Source organism: Genypterus blacodes, unplaced genomic scaffold (genome assembly GCF_046128005.1).
Source record: "Genypterus blacodes isolate CSIRO-AG114 ecotype Tasmania unplaced genomic scaffold, CSIRO-AGI_Gbla_v1 ptg000073l_1, whole genome shotgun sequence".
Taxonomy (NCBI): Eukaryota; Metazoa; Chordata; class Actinopteri; order Ophidiiformes; family Ophidiidae; genus Genypterus; species Genypterus blacodes.
This window is the reverse complement of record NW_027466883.1, coordinates 4,891,381-4,907,602: the sequence shown is the minus strand read 5'-3', so window position 1 is coordinate 4,907,602 and position 16,222 is coordinate 4,891,381. Positions and strand designations below refer to the sequence as shown.

General features: G+C 40.8%; 4 protein-coding genes across 4 annotated transcripts in view; all 4 read right to left on the bottom strand.

The window, feature by feature from the left end:
- Positions 1-16,222, bottom strand: part of LOC143006355 (B2 bradykinin receptor-like) — a 42,364-nt gene that overhangs the window by 24,167 nt on the left and 1,975 nt on the right. The window lies entirely within an intron of this gene.
- On the bottom strand, positions 1,642-2,937 carry LOC143006128 (B2 bradykinin receptor-like). Its single transcript, XM_076157452.1, has 2 exons — positions 2,876-2,937; positions 1,642-2,572 (listed from the first exon to the last, which is right to left on the bottom strand). The coding sequence occupies exons 1-2, from the start codon at positions 2,935-2,937 to the stop codon at positions 1,642-1,644; spliced, it is 993 nt and encodes a 330-aa protein (XP_076013567.1).
- Positions 5,747-10,757, bottom strand: LOC143006127 (uncharacterized). Its single transcript, XM_076157451.1, has 2 exons — positions 9,843-10,757; positions 5,747-7,739 (listed from the first exon to the last, which is right to left on the bottom strand). The coding sequence occupies exons 1-2, from the start codon at positions 10,755-10,757 to the stop codon at positions 6,633-6,635; spliced, it is 2,022 nt and encodes a 673-aa protein (XP_076013566.1). The 3' UTR covers positions 5,747-6,632.
- Positions 11,193-14,311, bottom strand: LOC143006354 (B2 bradykinin receptor-like). The gene is made up of 2 exons (XM_076157766.1): positions 14,228-14,311; positions 11,193-13,555 (listed from the first exon to the last, which is right to left on the bottom strand). Exons 1-2 carry the CDS (start codon positions 14,245-14,247, stop codon positions 12,514-12,516), a joined length of 1,062 nt encoding a protein of 353 aa, XP_076013881.1. The 5' UTR covers positions 14,248-14,311; the 3' UTR covers positions 11,193-12,513.

Below are 16,222 nucleotides of genomic sequence, written 5' to 3'. Positions count from 1 at the left end.
TGTCTATTTACTTTATTCATCATTTAGTATTCATCAATAACTTTCATAATTCATCATTGATTGTTTTTGAGGTTGGATTAAAACACAATTAAAACACAATGTTTCCATTATACAAAGTTAAATATACATGTATATGTCTATAAATTATAGCATGTAGACTGCAAGATGCATTGAGAAGCGAACAATGAATAACTGACACCAAGAGCACAGAGACGATTTCTGACATGATGTTTTGTTTTCTGGTGTTTCACACTGAAATATGACATGTGGTTATCGGTTCTTTAAAGAATAAAATGGTGAGAAGCAGCTGTGCTGTAAAGTAAGAAGAGGACAGCAATAGCAGCTGCAATGCAACTGGCCAAGTGAGTCAAGAGAGCAAACCCAGACATCTCATAGGAAGTTGGAGAATGCTTTCAAATGGCCTTCAGAAACAAGCAAACCACTGTGCCAGAGAAGTAAACTTGACAAATCTAGACTTGACAACAAACTACGACACTAAGTTAAGATCAGGACGAGTGAAAGACCCACAGACACAGAGGGCAGGAGACATCTTATCATAACACAAGCTAAAGCATCAACAGGAAATATCACAATTTAAACCTAATAATTTTAATGGCAGTTGATTCTGTTTGAACTACACCCTGATAGACCTGTTTAATTATTCAGTTTTTATTGTGTGTTAAACCATGAAGCATCTCACAGATCATTTTAAATCCATCATGCATCCCCAGTGATACAATGCTGTTTAATTATTCAGTGTAGCTACTGTGTTTAGTCCTCAAAATAATCCTAATCTAATCTAAACTAATCTAATCTAATCTAATCTAATCTAATCTAATCTAATCTAATCTAATCTAATCTAATTCTCTGTAATGGTGTGTTTGAGAAAATAAAATTGTTCCACACAAGACGGATATTGACCTCATGGCTTTAAACCTCTGTGGATGTCTCAAAATGAAACTATTGCTTGGTTGTTTTCCTGTGTTAAGGTAATTGTGCGTCTGTTTGTATCCACTTTGGATAAGTGTCAAGTGTTACTGTCAGAAGATCCCAGGGCTTAACCTTATCTTAACTTCGACATAAAAGGCCAAGGGTGATGCTTTCACCACAGACAGGAATACTGCATGTGGTTCAAAAAAGCATGTCTGTCTGTGAGAAGGAGCTGTCTGTCTGCATGTGGTGTATGAATGATGTTCTCAGATCCCATCCCACACCTCGGGGTCACATTGAGGGCTGATTAATAGACAAATGGTGAAGAAATGGTGTTTCAGTCCCCTGGCCTCTAAGGGAGGGGACAATGAATAAACCTGTGGATGCCGTCACACATCTTGTTCTGTAGTCAGTGGGTGTTCCAAAGAACCGGTGTGGCAGTCTTTCATTGGTTTGTGGCAAAAGCATGTAAATGTCCAGGGTAAGGTTATTGAAGATGCCATTGCAAAGGGCTCTCTTTCTCTCTTTCTCCCTGGCTCTTTCCTTCTCTTGCTCTTTCCATCTCTCTACATCCTTTACCATTCCTCTCTTCTCTTTGACCATCGTTTCCTGGTTCGATTACATCTATTTAGCTATGCCTCTCTGCATAGCTAAATCAGCATCGCAGTGCCATTCTTATTCATTAATGGAGTCAGATGATAAAAAGATACTCTATTTCTCTGTGGTTAGTTCTACTACATGGCAAGTTGGAGCACTGCCTTGCAGATCAGCTCTGAACCTTCCTTTCTTGAACAATTCACAAACCTTTTTCCTAAAGTTCTTTCCCACAATGACGTAGAGGATGGGGTTGAGTGCACTGTTGAAAAAGGTTAGGTAGACAGACACCATATCGAAGAGCATTATGTCGATGTCGTTTTTCAGAATGTTAGCTCTTTGTAGTGCATTCAGAATACTGAGCAGGTGGTAAGGTGCCCAGCAGATAAGGAAGGCCACCAGGACCGCCAACACCAGAGAGGTGGCTTTATTCTCTGTGTTTGCATGGTTCTTAAGAGCCTGAACAATCTTGACAGTGCAGTAGGAAATAATGCAAACAGGGATAATGAAGCTAAAAATGGCAAATATCCCAACAAAGATCAGATTATGAATGTCTGTGTATGACAGGGAGCAATAGTTACATTCAACTTTGCTAAAGAAGAGTGAGGGGACACTCATGAGCAGGCCAAACCCCCACACCAGCACACAGCCCAGTTTGGCGTATTTTGGACTGCACATTCTGCCATAGGACACAGGGTGAACCAGTGCCACATAACGATCTATACTAACAAGAACCAGGAAGTAAATGCTGCAGTAGGTGTTCATCTCGAAGGCCATAATAACCAGTTTGCAGAGGGCTGAGCCAAAGGACCAGTTGTATCCACTAGCAGCCCAGATGGGTAAACATGACATCAGGACGAGGTCAGCAGCAGCCAGGTTACTAAAGTAGATCTCAGCCACAGTGCAGGACTTCTTGTGGAGGCAGAACACCAAGAGGACAAACACATTACCCACAATCCCAAGAACACTGATGATGAGGAGAGGCACAGAGGGTGTGTCCCACTCAGAGTCAGAAACTGTACTGTTGAAGGTGCTGTTTTCTGGAACACTGTGCAGAGAAGAAAAGAGAACAATTACGATATAACAAAAACACAGATTAAAGCAAATTTCAGTAATGTTTTTCAGAAATAATTTCTACTCAAGAACAGTCCTGCATATCATTTGGACATATTTATATGAAATATATGTAAATCATACATTTTGATGAAACTTTAGCCAGCTAAAGCTTAGCTAAGTTAGCTAAGCTAAAAAAGAATCCAAGGCATTTTCAAAGTTTATTTACTGTTGTTCTGGTAGCTTTCCTTTAGCAGGGGAGTTCCCCCTGGCCCCTGTTCATATTGGCCAGTGACACCTTGCAGGACAAACATTTTGAAAGGCCTTCAGGTCAGTTCGGTTCTGGTTGGTGGTGACCATGACAGTTACATGGTGCCATTGTTTGAACACAGAGAGGTTTTTTTTAAACTTTTGAATCCAACTTGAGTCCCTTGGATGTTTTTGCATTTTAAATATTAGAATCTATTGGACAAAGAGCACGAGTTGATGTTTCACTTTTTGGTACTACTGAATGACATTTTTTACAGCCATCATTATTCACACTTTCATTTCTGCAAAAACACTGCATTCAACCTGTTTTCATTCAACTATTTGTAAGTAATTAATACAGTTGTCATGAATCGAAAATTAGTATGGAGCACTTCACATTCAGTAGTTGATATTGATTGTTATTGAGCTCCTTTCCCAAAAATGCAGTTTCCAGCTGTCGAAATTGAAAACCAATTCCTTTTTTAAGGTTTTGTAATGAAAAACAACCGTGACTCTCATGAGTGAAATATAAATGAAATGTATTCTATTCATACAGCACCTTGTTGGCTGAAGAGTCATTCTTCAAGAGTCTTCCAAGTAAATCCAGAAGTGAAATGTTGGAGAGCTTCCCCGCCGCTCCGCTCCGCTACTCAGCTCAGGCCTTAAGAAGAAAGAAAACCCTTTAAATTGATGTCACCACCTCCGCTCCCCCCCCCCCCCCCCCCCCCCTCCGTCTCCCTCTCTCTCTCTCTCTCCCTCTCTCCCTCTCTCTCTCTCTCTCTCCCTCCTCTCTCTCTCTCTCTCTCCCCCCGTAAAATTACTGAGGACACTCGTGCTACAATTGCAGTAATAAACCTCAATGGCTCTGATTGACTACTCAACATATTGTGTACTGTGTGTAATGTGATCTCTGGTAACTATCAATTCTAATGGCAGCAGTGTAACTCATGAAGCAGTCATAATATATTGCCAACTACAACTGTTGTGCAATGTCAAAGCCAAAATCAATGAGATCTCAAGAAGTCAAATGTTTGGTGGTTGTACATAAAACAACAAATAACTCAATATTAGCTTCTTTGTTGTGGTTCCATGATGATGCAGGGATGAAGAGCAGTAGAATGATGGTGATAAGGATGAAGACCTATTAGATGGGCAGGTAGTGACTTGAGCAGCACCGACTCAACTGCCTAAACATGTTGGTATGAATAATTATGTCCTGTACTCACAACTCAAACGCTCAATTTCAACCACATTCAGACAGAAACGCAACTAAGACAAACAATGTGCAGCTTGGATAAAGTTGCTGGACTCGTTCATCCTGGTTTTTATGGAAAACAATCATGATTTCAGAGTTCATTACCATAGTAGCTGAATGATTACTCACCCAGAAATAAATTAACACAAAGCTTCTAGATGTGCAGCTGTTGCTCTCGACAACTTTGATGAAGATGATGATGAAGAGTTGGTGGTAAATAACGCAGGTCTGTGCAGAGCTGTTGTGTGCTCAGTGTTCAGTGATCAGTCTGGGGAGGGTACTGTGCCTGTGTTTTCTTTTTTCCTTTGTGCCGCCTTTCCACACAAACTCCCACCATCACCGAGCGATCAGGTAATCCAGCTGTCTGCAGCTGTGGTGAAGAAGGACTTCGCCAACGCCAACGCATGCAAGGCTACTCACATGGGAGGGTTCTAAAAGACTGTGCAGAAGAGTTGAAAGATGATTTTGCAGACATCTTCAACATTTCGATGAACAAAGCAGTAGTGCCCACCTGCCTCAAAAGTGCCACCATCATCCCTGTGCCCAAAAAATCAAATCCAGCCTATATGAACGACTTCTGTCCATTGTCATGAAGTGCTTTGAGCTTCATCAATACCCACCATCTGCATACAGAGCCAACAGATCCACAGAAGATGCTATATCCACCTCACTCCACCTCACCAACGCCAGGTTCATCTTCATTGACTTCAGCTCAGCCTTTAATACCATCATACCTCAACAGCTGGTGGAGAAGCTGAGGGTGCTGAATGTGGGCACGGGCACCTGCAACTGGGTCCTCGACTTCCTGGTGCAGAGGCAGCAGACTAACATCAAAAAGCTATAAACATCGGACTGAAACATGCACTTTACCTGTACATGTACTTTTATGAACTGAGCTGCTAAATGTCTTTTATGTATTCATCTATTACTGTATTATTTTTAGGATATTCTTAGAGTCATACTGTATATATTCATACGAATATATATATATATATATGCTTTTATTCCTTCTTGTTGCACTGCAACAGCACAGCATTCCATTCATTTTATATAGGCAAATACACAAGAGAATGACAATACATTTAATCTTAAATCTTGAATCCATGGTCCCTAAGCATTCATCTCTTTCTGGTTTCCACAGAGAAAAGCAGCCTGGGAGACTGAGCATGCAGAGTCACAACAAGGTTGGAGCTCACTGCCAACCCCAGCACAATGTGAGAAAAAGTTTATTTGTGCCTCCAAAATGTTTTGGTTGGGGGTTATTGATTCCACAAGTGTGAATGTTTGGCAATATTGCTTGTATTTTTTGACATCATACAGCTGTAACATCCTGTCAGGATCGAATCCTGTATTTATTTTTGATCATATTATTGAGCAATAAATTGTCCACAAAATGTAAGGTAGTAAATAAGAGCCACTTGTTAAATTTGGATGTTCTACTTGTTAGAAGAAAACTGGAAGACTTCAATTGTTATCTGCATACTTTATTATTTAACTTTATTCGCCTCCAAAGTATTCAACTAGCAGATGAATTTTCAGAAGCACAGTCAATCATAATCATAAATAACATTACATTACATTACGATAATTTGGCAGACGCTTTTATCCAAAGCGATTTACATTACATTTACCACCCTTCGCAGAGGGGGGAGCAATTGAGGGTTCGGTGCCTTGCTCAGGGGGCGCTTCAGCAGGGGTTCTAACCGGCAACCCTCCGATTTCCAAGCGGAAGCTCTACCCACTGAGCCACTGCCTCCCTCCCTATAAATAACTGATGACTTTAACATTTACATGGACAGATCTGACAGCATCTGATAGGAATAGAAGTAGCAATAACTTTTACACCACTAATGGCTATTTGATTGTTTATTGATAATCTGGTGCCTCACTAATGTTTATCCATGACTGTTGAATGTTCGTAAGAATCCCACTCTTTGCTAATAGAGCATAATAGCCACACGATGCCAGGAAATCAACTCACAGTGGAAATTTCCATTAATAATCAAACCATTTCCTGTATTTCATGATTTTTATTAGCTTTAAAAAAGAAAAGAAACATTCACTTAATGAGTTATAATGGCCTCAATAATGGCACTTAATGGCTTCATAACAAATGCATTTAGCTCCCACAGTTGTGTAAACTTCATTTTCAAGATTTGTTGCTGTGGATCAACAGATTTATTTGTTGGGGGTGAACATGCGTGAGTGCATGTATGTGTGCACATGTGAATACAGAAAAACTAGATTCTGATACAATGAGTCATACACAAGCAGGATAATGTGTTGGCATTGAGTCTGTTTGAGCCTCTCTTCAAAAATACTTAACTCGTTTAGAATCCATTATTTCTGCATGCACAGCACACAATGCTATCTGATAGTGCTGTTTAACAGAATAACAACATTACTGTAAGACTTCAACATCTCCAATGAAACTATGGCAGGAGTGTTCGAGCAGCACATACTTTGAGGCGCATGTCCTGTTATTATTACTTTATCCAAAAACTGCACCAGAAGTGGTCCAGTTGAATGGATATGGTATGATGAGATATAGTCACATTTTACCTTTTGCAATAAAAATGTCCACATTCTTAATTTTTTCGGGTCTATTGATGTATGTTGAAACAACTGAGCGTTGATATGTGGTCATATCTGATCCTCTGCGGTGATGTCTCCTGTAGATGGCGTTAAATTTCCTTCTGAAGTATTGTCCAGAGAAGACATACAGCAGCGGGTTGAGGGTGCTGTTGAGAAAAGCCAGATATGCTGACACCTGGGCTCCTATATCAAGAGTGTGGCCCCACAGATTCTCATCCAGCACTTCCATTTCACAGAGGGTATCGAGGAAGGTGAAGACCTGGAATGGACTCCAACAGACCAGAAACAGGAGTGTCACTGCATACACCAAAACCACTGCTTTTGTGTCATTAGCCTCATGAAAACAAACACTGTCCCTCCTCTTTGCTAAAGCATTAATTATATTCCCACTGCTGAAAACAATTGCCAGAGCAGGGATTACAAAACCAACTGTATTCATCAGAATCTGATGCACCAACTTCCAACTACTGTTGTGGCTGTAATCCAGAACACAGGCCAATATTTTGTGCTCCTCAATATACTTCACCTTTCTGTGAATTATAGTTGGTACACTCAATAAGATCCCAAATATCCAGGAAAAGAAACAGATCACCTTGGCATATAGTGTCCGTCTCAGCCACCTGGCTTTCATTGTCTTCACCAGTGCAAGGTAGCGATCGATGCTGATCATGGCCAGAGTGTAGATGCTGGTGTAGAAATTGACAGTGATGGCAGAGTTAACCATCTTGCATAGAGCATCTCCATATGGCCAATTAAAGTGGTTGAGTATGTTCATCGCCCAGAAAGGGAGGCCACACAGGAGAACGAAGTCAGCCACAGCCAGATTGCTCATGTAGATCTCTGGTACGGTCAGTCGATCTTTATGGATAAAGAACACTGCGAGGACAAAGCTGTTGAAGGGGAGACCTAAGGCGGACAAGATAAAGATGTATGGGGGAATGACAGCATGGACAATGTCCCATTCTGTGGACGAGGTGGACTCATTTGAAGTGTCTGGCAGGGAGGCGCTGCTGTTCTCAGACCACAGCGATGTCACAGCAAAAAGCTTCGATGGCTCCATGGGCTACATGACAAAAAGATTGTACATGGCTCATCAATGAAATATATTAAATCAATAAATTATTATTTTAGGTCAAACAAAAATAAAATAAATGAATATAATGTATCAGCAAGACATGTAGTTCCATCCACTATGGACCTCTGGATTGAATGGAATTCATAAGTAATCATGTGGCTTTGGAAAAGAAGAGGCATCCAATGCTATTCTATATTTCTTCAGGCGTGCGATCATTGAATTATACACCTTTAAAAACTTAGCAATGCTGTTCACACGATTTGTACTGGTGCACAACCCAAATATTGCTGTGTAGTTTTCATGTAGAACTTTGAGATCATTTTCCTTACATGTAGCTGTTGATCAGTTGATTGTTTTCATTTCTCATCAAGTTGATATTCAAGCGTGAGTTGTACTGAAAATACAATAGAATGTAAACTAAATGTGTCTTACCTTAAGTTTTGTAAGATGTCCCTTTAATGGTCAAAATGATTACACACGCTTCTGGAGCGGGTTCATGTGTGTGCACTGATCCTTTGAGCAGAGCACAGAGTGAATCAGGTAGGGGGAGAGCTGTTACCAAGAGATCTTTTGTATATACAGTTGCATTCCTCCACACCCTTGGCCCAAACAGTTCCATTTATCAACTTGTTTACGGAAAAGTTCAAATTAACCCCTTGTAGATTTTGGAGACAAATTAAGAATATAGTTAACGCCAAAGCAAAGGCGTAAAAATTTATGAGCAGGACTGTAGCCATTTATCTAATGGAGGTGGGAAGGAAGCATCACGTTCTTAAATTAGAAATAAAATCAGTTTATGCCAGAGAGTTCACATAATCATAACATCAAAGTCCGTCAGGGCCAAAGGGGAATTTATCCCAACTAACTACAGCTACACTCAACAACCATCCATCCGATTTATTGTAAATGAACTGGGTGGTTTCCTGTACCAGCAGCTTTCCATAGGCATTGATGCCAACATGTAAACAATTTATTCTTTGCTTTAAACTTTACATTTTACACCATTTATCAATACGGACTCAAAGTCATTTCAAAGTCATTCTAAGTCATTTCTCATTGTACTCTCATCTACACTGTTTCCTCCACACTTTAAGATAAAAGGCTGATATGGTCTGAAACCAGACAACATGAACAACCCAGCAATGGAAAGGGAGCAAAATGAAAACTGTTCAAATGACCTTTAATGGTGAGAAGTGAGAATGATAAGGAAACCCACTTGATAAATGCATTCTATTATGATCTACTGGAAGGAAAGCCACTCAGAGATCTGGCTCATTATGTTACAGTGTGTAAACAACCCCCTTCTTATCTAAACACAGACACTCCATCCATCTATTTTTCATAAATGACACTTTAATGTTGACAATAAACCTCTGACAAGATTATCCTGAGTGTAGAGTTGCCTTTGCTTTCCTTTATGATGACTTTAACAGTTACAGCCACTACATACGGTCTAGCCATAGCACATTACATATTACAGTGACAGGCTACGATTCAAACATTGGAATGAATCCAAACAATTTGTTATGTTGCATTCACATTAAAATAATATTCCCTTCACACAGAAAAACAATCCCTCTTCCTGATACTGATTGTGAAAATAAAGCGCTCTGGTTGTGAGCTTAATTCCGTTAACATGCAGAGAAAAACCACAACAACTTTATTCATCATAATTTGGACAGAGACAGTTGGACTAGTTTTGAAAACAAAATACTGTTCACAATCCTAAACCCTGACCTGAAGGCTAAGGTATACCAAGTGACAAACAATTAGACCTTAATTTATCCCAAGAAAGGCAACTGATCTGCACAATTACATATAAATTCATTATCTGCTTTTACATTCAGAAACCCTTATTCACCACACTTAACTACTAATTCTACAGAAATATCATCCAAATATCCAAATAAAAAGATTCTGAAGTGTGTGTCAATTAAGCAAATTTCATAAACAACCGTTTTGGGTCTAAATCAAACAACATGGTTAGATATTGTTACACTCTGATTGTTTAGTGCTCAAACTGAGATTGGTTTTGTAATGGCTGGAGTTTGCCCGTCTCCACTTCCTCCTGCACATCATTAGCCTGCACACATCTCTAGCCCGCTGCTTAAAGTGCTTACCCACAACCACATACAGAAAAGGATTCAATGAACTGTTACTGTAGCCGAGGTAAGTTGCTAGCTGAGTGCCAATGTCCAACACCCACGCCCACGTGCACCCAGGGGTGACCTCGTAATAATCCAGGGTGTCAAGGAAGATCAGGAACTGGTATGGCAGCCAGGAGAGAATGAACACAACAAGGACAGTGAGGACCAGGTAGGTCGCCTTCCTCTCTGTGCTGCCTCTCCTACCTGTCAACTTCTGACTGTTGCGTAAGACTTTAATTATGTGGTAACTACAGAACGATACAACAGGAACAGGGATAAGGAAGCCTACTATATTGACAGTCATGTTGTAGCGTAGTCTCCAGCCTTCATTGGGGTATGCTAGATAACACGCATCCACCCCCAAATGAGGGAAGAACTGAACAGAGCGGAAGATGAGAGCAGGGAAACTGAGTAAGACCCCAGCAATCCAGATACTGAAGCAGATCCAACGTGCCCAGACGGCCCGTCTCTCCCTTCCCTGGGACAGAGGCCTGGTTAGTGCCAGGTACCTGTCCACGCTCACCAGCATAAGGAACAGTACGCTACAATAATAATTCATACCGATGACAATGTTGATAAGCTGGCACATGGGCTTCCCGAATCTCCAGTGAAACTTGTGGATAATGGTTGTCACCCAGAACGGAAGGCAGGAAACCATGAGGAGGTCAGCTGCCGCCAGGTTGCTCAGGTAGATGTCGGCAACGGAGCTGCGCCGCTTCTGGAGACAGAAGATGCAAAGCACGAACGAGTTGCCAATCACTCCCAGAAGGCAGATGATGCACATGTAGGCAGGCTGCATGGTGTAGACCCAGTCCCATGCATCTGTGTGGTTGCAGACACTTTCACTACTATTCTCCATAAGTCTCGCCTGCTTGGTTATAAATCACTGTGAGAGCCGCAGCATCGTAATAGTGATTTTAGAGCTAATGGGTGTGTCCAAATGTTTGCGGGCAAGACATATAAAACCTCTTAACTGTGTCAACACATGGTCAGTGTCAGTGTCACTACCGCCGTGTCATGGTTTGAGCTCCAAGTGGGATAATAGATTTAATGGAGTGTGAGAGTAAAATGGAAAGGCCGTATGTAATTTATCACTCAAAGCATACAGCTGGTGCATGACACTGTCAAAGAGAGGAGTCTTAGCAACGGGGGGAGGACGTGTGTGACTGAAAGAACCCAGGCCTGCACATTTACAAGCTTAGTGTTCGAACTGCATACAGCATGATCACATACACACAGAGGCAAATATATTAGGACACACTGTAGACCAAAATAAAGCAGATGAACCCAGAGTAGTATTTTATTGCAGATTTGAAAGGAAAGGGTGAAACACATGGACCTATAAACTTAAAAGCCAGACAAAAATAATAGCACATGGATTGTTTTGGCCTGCATTTCACCATTTGATCTATCTGCGTCTGTCTGAATGGTTTTTCTTCCACAACAATTTTCTGCCGCAGCCTAACTCATAACAAAAGCTTCCTGTTTGGCATGAAATGCTTTCATTTTGGTGACAACAGAGGGTGTACCCTTGCCCACAGACCGCACTGACTCAACACTGCATGGAGAAAATGTATAATGAGACAAACAACGTCCCTACAGCCCACACAGTTTGGGCCACCACTGGAAAATCTTTGACAGATCCCAGTTTTTAACCATGCAGACGCTGAGTCAGGAACACTTAGACAGCAGATGTCTGGATTCAGTTTTCCTCTACTTTATGTGTACACTTGACCTTGTATATATATTTACATCATGTACTATCTTCAGTTTGAGATACCGACAAATAAAATGGAAACATGTAAGCAATATGTACAGAAATAATTTTACAGAAAGTAATTATTATTATTATTCACAATAATATAAATGCAGCTCGGGAGAGTTTGATTGCACGACATAGCAGTTTTAATATGTGTGCAAATCAGGGCGCACAGGCAGCGTAGCATATACTTGGGTTATGTTGTTAATCAGACAAAACCATAATTTTAATGAAATCGAATTATGTAATTCGAAAGGGCATTTCTCCAACCACTATCATGCTTTTACTGATTGATCTTTGGTCTCCCAGGGACAAACATTCGCATACCTTGATACACAGATGATGGACCATCAGCTTTTGCAGTTTTAAATGTTATAATTATATTGTTATATCTTATAAAAGATTCAAAAGCATTAGCCTGGTCATATTTCTGGTCACTAGATGGGCGTAAGCACAACATTCACTTTTGTATCTAACTTTCTTCTAACTTTTCATCTTGGACAGAAAGCAGACAGTTGTCTACACTTCATATTGAGGGTCGGCAACAGTGCAGCCTGGAGCACCGAAACAAAGAGCTAAAAGCTGCAGATATGAGGTTAAGTTGCTCAGTCATTTGATTCAAAGTTATTGTAAAACACACTGAATAAGTTTGAAATTCCTCAAAACAACTTAAGATAATTAAACAAAACCTTAGCAATATTTCTTTTTGAAATAACCTGAAATCATACAGAGTTGAGAATGGGTGATTTGGTCCCAGAGTTAGACCCACTGTACACAGTGGAGTGGTTGTGTTTACCTTCCACAGGCTAATTTTAAGGGGAATGATGCTGATTACTATCTTCCTCTAAGCAATAATTCATACCAGTGTTTTAAGTGTAGAGGACAGGTGTGAACGTGTGGACTCAGACAATACTGCCCTTTTAACAGCCAACTGGTGAAACAGTTCGCAAACTTTTTTCCTGAAGTTCTTTCCTACAATGACGTAGAGGACGGGGTTGAGAACGCTGTTGAAGAAAGCTAAGTACATGGAGATCTGATTGCAGATTTCCAGCGCAGCGTTCAGGGGACATCCTCCAAGAATCTTTGCTCTATGTAGTATGTCCAGCATATTGACCAGATGGAAAGGCACCCAGCAGATGAGAAAGGCCAGGAGGACCGCCAGAACCAGAAAGGTGGCTTTATTCTCTGTGTGCTCACCATGGAACCTCGACATTGCCTGGTTCTTCAGAGCCTGAATAATCTTTACAGTGCAGTAGGAAATTATAGAAACTGGGATGATGAAGCTGAACATGGTCAACGTCCCATCACTGATCAGCTCTACAGTGATGTCTGGATACTCCAGGAAGCATGCAGTGACATCATACTCAGGGATGTACTTCACTACCCTAAAGACGATTGTGGGGACACTCATGAGCAGGCCAAAGCCCCACACCAGCACACAGCCCAGTTTAGCGTATTTCGGCCTGCGCATTCTGCCATGGGACATTGGGTGAACCAGTGCCACATAACGATCTATACTGACAAGAACCAGGAAGTAAATGCTGCCGTAAGTATTAATCTTGATGCCTACATTGACCAGTCGGCACAGGAGTGCTCCAAAGGGCCATTCAAATCCGTTGGCGATGTTAACAGCCCAGAATGGTAAACAGGACACCAGGACAAGGTCAGCAGCAGCCAGGTTACTTAAGTAGATCTCAGCCACGGTGCAGGCCTTCTTGTGGAGGCAGAACACCAACAGGACAAACACATTACCCACAATCCCAAGAACACTGATGACCAGGATATAGACAGGCTGCATGGTGTAGAGCCAGTCCCAGGCTTCTGTATGAGGACACTCGCTGCCATTCGTACTGTTTTGGTTTCCATAAAGAGATGTGACGCTGATGTCAGCTGGGGCACTGGAGAGAAATAGAAAAAATTATCAAACAAAGAGTTCCTAAATGAAGAATTTAAATGAATCCAAGCTGATATTAGAACAATGAAGGACACTGTTTTGTAACGAGATGGCATATTTGGCAGGGAAGCCATTACGCACATTACAACCAAGCAAACTGGGTTCATCATAGTTAATTATCACTAACGACTACAGTCATTGGTTTGATTGAATCAAGAGCCAATAATCAGCGGTGTGGTTCTATATTCAGCACTCTAATGATTATAATTGCAATTACGTTCCTAAACACATTCATTATATAAATACATTATACTGTATATGTAGACATTATAATGGTTGCAGTTTTGTAAAATCATATTAGCAAAACTGTTAAACCAATGTCAATTTCATACCAACGGTGTCAACAGACGTCACATTGTACAGTAAATTTTGTCTCTGACTCTGGTCCAAATCTAACCAGTTTCTCTTTTAAACCACTTTCACTACAAATACCTATTACAGTTTCAGTATGAAGCGCAAAACGCTGTGTAGCTGCCAAAGTCATTGCTCAGACCTGAAGTTCAAACAGACACATAGTTTCAGTCATGATGAGAAGTCTCTTTAGATGTAACAGCAGAGTCAGATCCTAGAAACGTAGAGAAACATACCAACCTAATGCAGCTCATATGTACTGTACCTTGTCGGCTGAAAAGTCATTCTTCTAAGTATATCCAGATGTGAAATGTCCAGATGCCCAGCTACACTGCATGTGTAAGTTCCTCTCAGCTCCTCCACGTGTCTCTGACTCCTCTTAAAGGAGAAGGAAAAAACACCTCAAATTGTTGTGATGTCACCAAAAACCCCAGGAAAGATCAGCCTCTCCCTCTTTGTAAAACAGCTGATTGGCTAAAACATCTGGGGCGTATATAGTGTCTGCGTATACATTCAGATATTTAGGACTCCATTATCTAAAAGACTTGATGATATGAATGATAAATATCTAATCAAGCCAATTAATCCATTGCTGATGTTTCTGATGGATTTCCATTTCATATTGCAATTGAAAATCTATGTCAAAACAACCACTGTGTTGCATTAGAATATAAGCAAATGGTATTTACGATATTCAGTGGTGATCTTGTTGACAAAAAGGATTTAGGTAATAAAAGAATGGCCTTATGGAGAATGGAGGCAGTAGTCGAGTGGGTAGAGCTTCCGCTTAAGACCGAGGGTTAAGACGGAGGGTTGCCGGTTCGAGTCCCTGCCGAGGTGCCCCTGAGCAAGGCACCGAACCCTCAATTGCTCCCCCCTCTGCGAAGGGTGGTAATATAATGTAATGTAAGTCGCTTTGGATAAAAGCGTCTGCCAAATGATCGTAATGTAATGTAATGTAATGTAACACAAGAGGATATACTAGATAGCTGATTATACAGCATTAGAGCTGTTTTACAACAATTGTCATTTAAGATGTATTGAGATCTCACAGTGCTGCCTGTCAGGGGGAATGTGTTTTGCAGTACCTCTAGGAGATGGCAATTGTCAAATTAATATTGATTCCAGTTGATAAAAAAGCTTACAAGCAGTCAAATCACGTGTGGAAACTGATCTGCCCTGTCACATTCATATGATTAACACTCAGCAAACGCATGACCATGAGGAAGTAAGTGCCCAGAGTGGCATTCTATTATAAGATTAGGATCTTCTGTGAAATATGTTAAATGATGCATTTCAGTGTAATTTATTTAACCAGCTCAATAGAAGGCTTCCTGTTGTCTCCTAGGAGGGGAAAACAACTTAAATACATCATAGAAATTTTATCACAGGTTTTATGATAGCACACACAAGATAACACATGAGATATGAGGGAAAGGATTCAGTTTGGTTGGTTTGCCAGTGAGTTGTGTCTGACCTTCAGCAGGGGGGCTTACACAATTGAGTTGTCCAACATGCAATCTAATAACAGAGACATAATGGTTTGCAGTGGCTTGATCCTTTCCTCGTTTCCCCTGCACTCCTTCCTTCCTTCGTTCCTTCCTGCTAAGATAAGAATCAGAATCCTCATTTGATGGATGGTTTCATTTAATAGCAAGTTCGATTGTGATCTCTTGACCTTAGCAGATGCTGTACTTTCAGACCCACCTTCCCTTGTCATTCTTTTACAACACGTTTCTATGGAACAAACTTCACAAGGGAAATAGGATCAGTAGAACAGTAAAACAATAGAACTAAAGTACACAAGTTATGTAATGCATTTTTCCAAACATTAGAGCTAAGGCAAAATCAAGATGAGGATGAATAACAGGGCAACACTGGAGCGCTGGGAGCAAACACTAACAATCTGAGAGTGAGTGGCTGGAAGGCTGGAGTAGATGATCTGTTGAGTTGATGTGTTGATGGGATGCAGGTGTGCAGGCTGAGCAGGTGAGATGAATGAGCGCTAATCAGGAGGAAGCCACGCCCACGCCACCTACAGTGAACTCAATCTATTCCATTACCTTTCAGATTCATAGCTTCTACATCACATCATCTCTGAATTAAATGTTATGACTATTTAAAAGTATTTGTTTTGTTTTGCCGTTCTGTTCTGTCCGGATGAACAAGTTATATAAATGCATTAAAAGTCACATTGGGATCATTTGGTTCCAACAGTCCAGTTTCTACTCATTGAGAAAGTCTTTATGTCATCTCTTAT

Coding starts and splice junctions, on each gene's coding strand:
- LOC143006128 (XM_076157452.1), bottom strand. CDS start 2,937: ATGGTCACCACCAACCAGAACCGAACTGACCTGAAGGCCTTTCAAAAT. Junction 2,573..2,875: donor CAAAATGTTTGTCCTGCAAG/GTGTCACTGGCC, acceptor TTCTCTGCACAG/TGTTCCAGAAAACAGCACCT.
- LOC143006127 (XM_076157451.1), bottom strand. CDS start 10,757: ATGGAGAATAGTAGTGAAAGTGTCTGCAACCACACAGATGCATGGGAC. Junction 7,740..9,842: donor TTAAGCAGCGGGCTAGAGAT/GTGTGCAGGCTA, acceptor TTTGTCATGTAG/CCCATGGAGCCATCGAAGCT.
- LOC143006354 (XM_076157766.1), bottom strand. CDS start 14,247: ATGACTTTTCAGCCGACAAG. Junction 13,556..14,227: donor ATGACTTTTCAGCCGACAAG/GTACAGTACATA, acceptor ATTTCTCTCCAG/TGCCCCAGCTGACATCAGCG.